At 45.8% G+C, this 9,371-nt stretch overlaps 1 protein-coding gene across 1 annotated transcript; it reads left to right on the top strand.

The window, feature by feature from the left end:
- Positions 1-279: 279 nt before the first annotated feature.
- TMEM74 (transmembrane protein 74) lies at positions 280-1,236 on the top strand. Its single transcript, XM_086465950.1, has one exon. It carries the CDS (start codon positions 280-282, stop codon positions 1,234-1,236), a length of 957 nt encoding a protein of 318 aa, XP_086322076.1.
- The last annotated feature ends 8,135 nt before the right edge of the window (positions 1,237-9,371 follow it).

The raw sequence follows: 9,371 nt of genomic DNA, 5'->3' as shown, positions 1-9,371 counted from the left end.
TATCATCACAAGGTTGTCGGGTTTGGTTTTGTTGTTGTTGTTGTTGTTTTCCCCTCTGCTGTTTCATTTGCAGACCGAAAAGAAATGAATGTCAGAGAGGATTTGTTTAATCATTTAACAGCCGACACAAGCCATGTCCCTAACAAAACGTTGGTGAAAGAGTAGAAGATTTCTGGGATACAGCAGCTCCGGTACCGCGAAGCCGTTTCAGCGGGTCAGGGGCAGCGTCTGCTGAAGGATGCGGTAGCCCAGGAGTCGGGGCTTGCCAGGACCAGGTCGATGGCTTGCATGGAGCTTCTCTACCTGTCCGAGGAGAGCAGGCAGGTGCCCCTGGGCACCGCTGCCGCCTGGAGCCTGCCCCCCCCTCCCTGCGAGCAGCAGCAGCAGGAGGGGGGTGAGGTGGACCCCAGAGCAGCCTCTGCCGTGGCAGCCCTGCGCTGCGAAAAGCACTGCAAGCCCTTGCAGAGGGGCCCTGTGGCTGAGCCCCCCCTGGCACCCCAGCCCTACCCCCCAGCTGCCTCGCCCCGGGACCACCCTGCACCGCCTGGCACCTCCCAGCCCTGCCACCCGCCCGAGCGCTTGCCCGGGGAAGAGGACGGAGGGAAGAAGAAAGCCTGCTGCTGTGCCCAAGAACTGGAGACATCATTCACCTATGTGGACGAAAATGTAAACCTGGAGCATGCAAGAAGTGCCCCCAGTCCTGCAGACAGCCGCTGCCAGGATGCCCCTCTGCAGCAGCATTCCTGCAGGGAGCTGCCGCCTGAGTGGGTGCACGATTCTCCTTCCGTGGTCTCCGAGGAGGACGACGCTGCCTCGGAGGCGGCGGCCGGGAAATCTGTGGACTATGGGTTCATTAGTGCCATTTTATTCTTGGTTAGTGGCATTTTGCTGGTGATCATTTCCTACGTGGTACCCAGAGACGTGACTGTGGATCCCAACACCGTGGCTGCCCGGGAGATGGAGAGGCTGGAGAATGAGAGCGCTAGGATCGGGGCTCACTTGGACCGCTGTGTTATTGCTGGGTTGTGTCTCTTAACCCTGGGGGGAGTGGTGCTCTCCAGCCTGCTGATGATGTCCATGTGGAAAGGGGAGCTGTACCGGAGGAGCAGGTTTGCATCCTCCAAGGAGTCTGCCAAGCTCTATGGGTCTTTCAATTTCAGAATGAAGTCTGGTGCAAACGATAATATGCTCGAGCTGTCATTAGTTGAGGAAGATGTGCTTGCCATAGATAATTAGTGTGGTCATGATTTTTAAGGCAGCATTTCTACAGGAAAATATGTTTCATTAAAGAAAACAGATGCGGCTAAAGAAACTGGTGATGCAGTTTATTTGTCTGACAAGAATGTTTTTTTCTTAAGCTCTATAATCAAATGTTTGCAGTATATGAGCATTTGTTGTAAAGGAAAAATGTGCCAGAGAAAATGCAGCTGATATAAAATAATGAAAACCACTGAATAAAAAGAGATTTGTGATAAGTAGGTTCCTCAAATACTCGTTTATCCTAATATAAAACATTCCATTGGTGTCTTGCCCATATAATTTTCTTATTACTCCCATATAGAACAGGAATGACCTTGACAGTTTGGAAGCTGTTAATTATTGCAGCCTGCAGGATTATTAACAGTCTACTTGGTAGACTGTTAAGAAGCAGGACCAATAATCAAATAGCAGGGCTAATATTTAATTGAGAGTGGTGCTTTTTTATCCTTTAATTTAAGGTGATCCTTTCTTTTCTTTTGAGTGAGAGCTAAGGGAAAAAAGAACACCACTTGGTCATGATTTGCCACAAACCTCCCATATTTTCTAACAATTGTATAATTAGTGATGATTATTTAAAAAATAAAATAAGAGGCAAAGGGCAGGGAACCATATGGCCCATGGTATTGGTAGGAGACAAAAGGCTCTTTCAGCTTGAGGTCAGTGGCTCCATTTCAGTTCAGATTAGCAATGATTGATAGTCATTAACTTCTCATAGCTATGGTGACCCATATAAAAGAAGTTTAGTTCCTGGTGGACAGATGTCTTTCTATGAAAACTGCCATAAATTGAATTAACTGACCTCTTGTTTGGAGTCTCAGAAGACCCAAAGAGTGAAAAAGTGTGGGGATGCTGAGACTGAACACTTCTCCTTTGGTATAGATGCCAGAAGAAATTCAAGCTCAGCTGCAGGGCTTTGCTTATACTGGGGCTGTTGGCATCTTACGAGTCCTTTTGAAACTTCAGTTTTATGTCACTAGGCTGTCAGCCTTCTCATAACCAGCAAGGGAAGGTCAGGAAGCAGCTTTCTGGGGCTTGTTCAATAAATACCAATTTATTTGTAAAAAACTAAATTGTCGGGAAATACAAAGCTCAAATATCAGGCAGTTTACTGGCTGGCATGGGACTCACTTAACGTAGGGGATGATCAAGGGTACATGTTGTAATTAATGACAGTTCTGTGGCACAGTAGCCAAAATCCTGTACCACTGATGCCATTTACTTCATTATCAGACAGTTTCTGTGGAACATTAAAGTTGTGTTCTTGCAGTGCTGAGAAAACCAACAAAGATTGTTGTTCGCACCACTGTCAGTTCTTGCTGAACAGTGATGTGTATGTCTTGTTAATGTATGTATGTATGTTAATATATATATGTGTCCCTGCCAAAGCCAGACATGAGTGAAGAGGTCTGTCTGTACATTCCCGAACTGCAGTCTTAGTAGAAATGTGTTTCACTGTCACAGCCTCCTCAGTCATGACTTAAGTCTCGATTACCAGGAATATCAAGTATTTTTAAGATTATACTTATTTTCCCACTGTGACATACCTGAGAAGAGTTCTCTTGGGAAGCAGGGAGATCTCCTTTATGCACCCTTTAGCTGGGAATATGTGGCAGCACAGAGTTCATAATGACAAGTGGCAGGTGGAAACATGGGGTCCTCACATGGAGAGGCTGAACGCTGTTTTGCCACCTCATTCTCTCTTCTCTGGCTGTTCATGTCAGGAGACATGCAGCACCTGAGTCTGGCACTCACTAGGTCAGTCCCTCCTGCTTGCAAGCCATGGGTGCTGGCACGGGTGCCTTCCACCGAGGGCCCGAGGAGCTGCGCTGCTCCAGGTTCATGCCTTTGGTCGCTGTAAATAGCGTGATGTGGTACCCAGGCTTTAACGTTGGCCCTGCAAAAGAGACGCTGCTTCAGATGTTATCTGTTCTAACTGCCACTGTAGTTCAGTGTTATTTGCTAATTAAATGAGCAGCTTATTAGGTGGTGCTCTTGCCTAGTAGTTGATTTTGCCAGTTTATGTCATGGTACGGAGCATATTCGCGGGCAGGAACTCAACAGTGGCCAGCATCTCCACAGTTGTCTTTGGAGAGCTTACATCCCTCTGGGTGTGTCATCAGGGATTCAGGGTTGAATTTCTGGGGTAAATAAATGCAATAGCTTCCAGATGTAAGAAGAAGCCTTCAGCCTGTTTTGATCTGTGAGAGTGAGGAAAGAAAGAGAAACAGGACATGGAGGAGGAAGGCTCCTCCATAGCTGGCCTTTGCTGCTGGTGGGTACTTGGGTACTGCCTGCAGGGCCTGTGACACGGCTCGAGGTGGGGTGGTGGGGACAGCACTGCCTCCTGTCATGCTTCAAGGACAGGAAGGGGCTGGCCAAGGCCTCCAGAGGTCCGGGGAAAGCCATGCCGAGCGAAAGGGCAGACGGTACTGAGTTGGGGGCAGCAAGACAGTGTGAGGCAGGGGTGGGAGATTACGGGGGATGAAAACCCTTTCGCCGGCCTGGGCCCCTTATGGGCATCGCTGTACTCACCTACATGACAGAAGCTCTAAAACTGAGGCTGGTGGTTTTGAGAGCCATTATTTTTATTTTTTAATGATACATATGCACAAAATTGGAGTACATTCCATTATTGCGAAAGATGACAACTAAAGCTGTAAGGATCACAGATTTCTTGTAGGAACCGTGGCATGCCTTAATGCTGATTATTAGCACTAGAAAAGGGAACGCTTCCCCGACTGTCAGTATGTTATTATCAAGTGAGAAGTTTTCTGATGCTTCATAAAATGCCTGTCACAGATCATGAGCCTGCAATACCTAAATGAACCCTCAAATTTTCCCTGAGCATTTTAAGGAAACGTAAGTCAACCTAATAATCTAAATACGCACGACAGAAGTGTGAGGAGTAAGAAAATTTAAGTAACAGGACTAACACAGTTTCTTTATTTTGGTGTTAGTGTGCACTATAAAAGAGGCAAAGGAAGGCCTTCAGAGTGCAGGAGTTTATCGGATAAAAACTCTCAGGACATTCCTCTGGTCACCCAACAAGATACCTTTACAAATTACAGGACTGTGTGGGTTGGTGGTGCGATATAAAACCTCCGTACTCTCAGGTTCTCGTGCTGTGTGGTGTGAAAGAGACTAAACCACTTGCTGTCTGGTGGCCAATGGTGGAAAATGAATGTATTAGCCTGCTGCTTGGTGGATGAGCCTTTGCGTCGTTCACCTCGCACGAGGCAGTACCAAAGGCTGAGGCCAAGGGAAATTAATTGCGCTCTCGTGCACCCTCGCAATTTGATTTCCCCTGCTCAAAATTTAAATACTGTAAGGGTACAAGTGTGAGAAGAATTGTTGGGGGTTTTTTTGTTGCCTGGGCTAAATTTGTCGCATGGATCATTGGAGAGCTTTCTTTGGGGATCTAAATTTTGGGGCATACCAGTTGGGGTTTAGGTGTCCCCTGGAGTACCCTGGAAATGTATCGGGATTTGTGCCGTCTGTCAGTTTGTTTCTGACCGACCCTAACAGTGAAACGTGACACTTTCCTGTTTTCTACCTCATGATGTGTCCGTGGGCCGGGGCCTGCCCAGGCCTCTGCCAGCCCGGGGGGGGACCCGGAGGCCCGCAGCCGGGCCCAAGGCTCCCTCGTGGCGAGCCTGCGGCTGGCTCCCTGCTGTTCAGACAGCTCCCCGGTGACCCATTTTCTCAATTTCTTTTTCTCAGTTAGACGTTTGTGGCTGAGGCTGGCCATTTGGGAACTGCCTGGCACCTGCTGGGGACTCACCAAAAAGGAGGCCCATGGCCATGCAGGCCCAGCCCTGCTGGGGCTGCAGGCACCCAGCCCGGCTCCCAGGCACAGCCGGCCTCGCCTTCTCACCGCCGGCCCGCAGCCGGCCCCGCAGCAGAAGTGTCTGAGACTCTCTCCTAGGAAGCTACGCTGGCTTGTTGCCGTTTTTTATATGTTTACAGTTTTTTAATCTTTGTAATTCTTTTAAAAATCTGTCTGTAATGAATATAAAGTTTACTGACTGGGAAAGCAACTGGTTTAATCTTGTAAAACTCCTTTTTGACCCACGACGGGGCAAAACGTCACAGTCTATCGTGAGCTTTACAATAGTGCATTTGATGCCTTATTATAATAGCAAACAGCATTCTGTACAGATTGAAAAATAAAAGTCTATAAAGCCGAGCACTGTTGTCATGGTCCTCTTTGCTCCTTGCTATATGGCTGGCTGCAGGGGTTGGCTTTTCCCCTCTGTGCCACAGGCACAGCCCCACATCCCCAGCCACCGGCAGCCATGGCAGGGCCCACACAGGCAGCAGGGCTGCTGGTGAGAGGCAGTGCCAGGTCCGGCTGCTCCAGTGCTCCCGAGCTCACCCAGCAACTATGTCCCTGCCGGCCGCTCCTTCCCAGTTAGAAAGTGCCAGACAATGCATACTTTAAAACTCTGTTGCACCAGTGTCCCACCTAACTCCGTATAACCAAAAAGATAAAGAGAAAAGAAGGAGAGTGGGACCAGTGGGATCTGCGTGAGCAGGCAGCTGGGGAGGTGGTCTGGCAGGAGGTGGGTATCAAGCCCAATCTGCCATGACCATGTGCATCACTACTTCAGCACCACGTCCTTGTCCCAGCCTGGCTTGGCCACGGCCATGGCCAGGGCAGGATGGCCGCTGGTGCTGGGCCCAGTGCCGGCTGAGGTGACAACAGGTGGGTGCAGGTCCCTAGAAAGCACTGGCGGCAGCAGGTGGTGTAGGGAGAGGCAGGAGTGATGCCCCCAGAGGGCTGTGGCCCAGGCATGGCCACCTCAGTGGCTTCACCTCCACTTCCAGAAGAGACACCAGCATGCCATGGCTATGCCAGAGTGGGGCAGCGGTGGGAGGGTGCTGGAGTGGGGCCAGCAGGGAACGGTGCCAGCAGCTGAGCAGGACCTCTAGGGAGCCACGGTTTGCTCCTGGCTTGCTGTATTTGTTTCTCCCATATCCCAAGTGCATGTCAGTTAAGCACCTTCACCACCTCTGACAACCTCTACTCCGTCCCAAATGCGATACGAAGGTATGCCATGCAGGTTATGCCTTGTAACGTTGCTCTTCATTCCAGCCTGACAGGATCAGACCCTTTTCTGCCCCTCTCGCGTGACTCAAAGCATGAGTGGGAGTGCCATGGTAGGTGTGGATCCAGGCTGGAGCGGGGGCTGTGCACTCTTACTACCTGTTTCCACAGTACCAGCTACAACAGGGCTCCGATTTGCAGTTCAGGTTTCAGCCTGTTACTGCTGTAGCAGTGATAAATGTGTCCCTGAGGTGGCCGAATTGGTGCAGTAACGTTGCACTGGTGCCAGATGTAGCCTATGGTGTGCAACTGATGGTTAGTAAGAGGTTAAGAGAGTAGGGGTATGGACATGGGTGTGACAATCCATCAGCTTAAAGATCTGGGAGGCTTTCTAATTGAAAGCAAACACTAAATTCATTGTTACTCTTTTTTTACAGGTTTCTTCTTAATTTCACTTTTTTAAGTTTGAAGGATTCATTGTCATGTACTATATTCACAGGGACTTTTTTCCCCAGTTTCTAAGTCCCGGCAAGGTCAAGAGTCCTGTAGACTGCAGGGAAGTGAGACTTCTCTGATTTTCTTATCAGTTTAAATTAAATTGTGGCTGTTAGAAATTTGCATAAAACCAGACAAGACAAGAACGTCTTCTCTGAAATGAACCTGGTTAATATTTGTTTGTGTAAACATAATTGCAGTGCCCACTGTATAAACTCAGCCAAATAATGCACGGTTTTGTTAGATTTTCAGCACAAATCCACAGTTAAAATACTTCTGCAGACTTGCTGTATTAAAGACTTCTAAAGAGTTTTCTGCTCGTTTATGTGCAGATTTGTCCACCTTTATGTATGGTAAAAATACTGGGGTATTACCATTAACTGAGTTGCACTTCATAGGCATTTGGTTGTGAATAAGGGCATTGCAAGCCAACACAGGTGGTTTTTATTCCCCTGCACCCAATGTATAACCCACAGACAAACATCTATAGTGCTTCCGTCTGCATTGAGAAGTGAGATACCGTGCAGCATGATGTGTAATGGGTTCAAAAAGCCTCCTGCACATAGATATCAAAGCTCTGTATAGAGCATATACTGCCCCCATTTTACAGATGAAGTGAGTCACCTCCTTTGCCCAGAGCGCCAGCTGGAGAGCTGAGGACAGAAACTGAAGCTTTTTAAGCCACAGTCCAACACTGCAGAGAGAGCTTAATTATTACAGAACCCCTAGAATAAATTCATTCAAAAGCGATTGCAAATACATTTTTTTTTTCTAAAAAATGCCATTAAGGTTTAATTTCAAGTACAAAATAATTTAAAAAAAATATTAGCAAAGTCAACCCAAACTAAATTTTGCTAACATTTGCAGGAATTTGGGGAAAGTTTTGCACATTTAAAGCGTTTGTATTATAGTAAGCTTTTTTAAGGTTTCAAAAAAATCAATAGGTTTCTGTTGAAATAATAAAACAGACATCTTTATATCAGCACAAAAGGCTTCTCTTTTCCAATAATAGTCTCTGCTTTGACAGATGTGTACACAGGGAAATTTAGCTATTGTTGAATAAAACATTTCCAGAAGCAAAATTGATTAAGTCCTTTTTGTAGAGGAAAAAAAAAAATCAATTCTTCCCATTAGAAGTATCTAAAAGATGTTGATCAGCTGGAAATGTAAATAAAGTCCTTTAGTTGCTGTTCTCCAACTGCAGCGTATCCATCTACAGGAGATTGTCTTTTGTCTCTTTATAGCTTAAAATAAATTTGGTTCAACTCTTAACGTGAAGCAGCTTCTGACAAACCAGCCAGAGTAACTGTGCTCGAATGTAAATAATATCAAGTAGCTACCCTGACATTTTGGTATTGCTTTTCTCAAGGATTAGCTGTTCATGAAATGAATGTATACTTAATAGCAATATATTCAAGCTGGGAACAAAAATATGTTCACTGAAAGGCAGAAACTACGTGACTGTTTTCAGTTTCTATGTATTACCTTCTGATTTCATGTAATAAAGACAGCACTTTCAAGATCTCTGATTAGTAATTGTTAAGAGCTATTAAGGGTCACGGAGGGCTATTAACAGAAAGATGCAAAGTCTCTAGCTCTGTAAGTCCCTAAGCTTCTGATTGCTAAGAGCTGAGACAGTATGCTGGTGCATGCTTGCCCTACACTTTGTTTTAGATACAGCAGTATCTGCTGCAGGCTACTGAGACAATTTTGTGATAGATGAACCTTTGATTTGATCCAGCCTGACCCCGTGTTCTCAAAACTTTATGCTTTGCCTATGATGAGAATACCAAGTAGTTGCTTTGCCACTGTGGCTTCCCAAAGAAGGAACTACAGATCAGTAAGTCACAGATCTTATCTTTGTTTTTCCCTCCTTACAGGAATGGTAACCATGGCTGGAAGAGCTCTTGAGAGGTCATTTTCTAGTCTTCTGGAACTTCATCCACCCTCCATCAGTCCTCAAAGATAATTGCTCATGGCTGTGAAATTGCTTTACTCGATTCCCTGAGCACTCTGGGGTGAATTTTATAAGGCTCACATGATTTGAAGATATATAATATACGTATGTAGCTTCTTTTTCTGCTCTCTACCAGCCTAAGTTCTTAATAAGTTCTAAGATCTATGAATAGTCTGAGTTGGTTTAGATTTTTTTAATGAGGTAAAAAAAAAAATAATAGGCTGAAGCACTTCAGCCTTCTCAGCATCATTTTCAATTGTCCTCCTCTCTTCCTCCCCACAAAGCAGAAAGCCCATTCTTTCTTTGTCTTTTTTCTTTCTAGGATAAATATAGAGCACTTCTTCATGACCTTTTTTTCTCTTCTAGCAGGATCTCACTTGTTGTACTTGCCTGTTTTCCCCGCACAAAAAAAAATTAAATATATGTCCTAATTTCCTCAGTGGGGAAATTTCTTAAATTTTAGGTCACACTAATGATTAGCTAAACCAGTGTTTACAATGCTTATTTTTCTTTCACATTTTCACATTTCACAGATGCTTATCTTGTTTCGTTAGTTTTGGTTAAGGATTTGCTAAATTCCCTGAATGTCTTTTTCCTTTGAACTTCTGTTTC

This window comes from Leptosomus discolor, chromosome 5, assembly GCF_034619465.1.
Source record: "Leptosomus discolor isolate bLepDis1 chromosome 5, bLepDis1.hap2, whole genome shotgun sequence".
Lineage (NCBI taxonomy): Eukaryota > Metazoa > Chordata > Aves > Leptosomiformes > Leptosomidae > Leptosomus > Leptosomus discolor.
The sequence above is the reverse complement of the archived record's forward strand: the minus strand, read 5'-3'. Positions and strand labels throughout refer to the sequence as shown.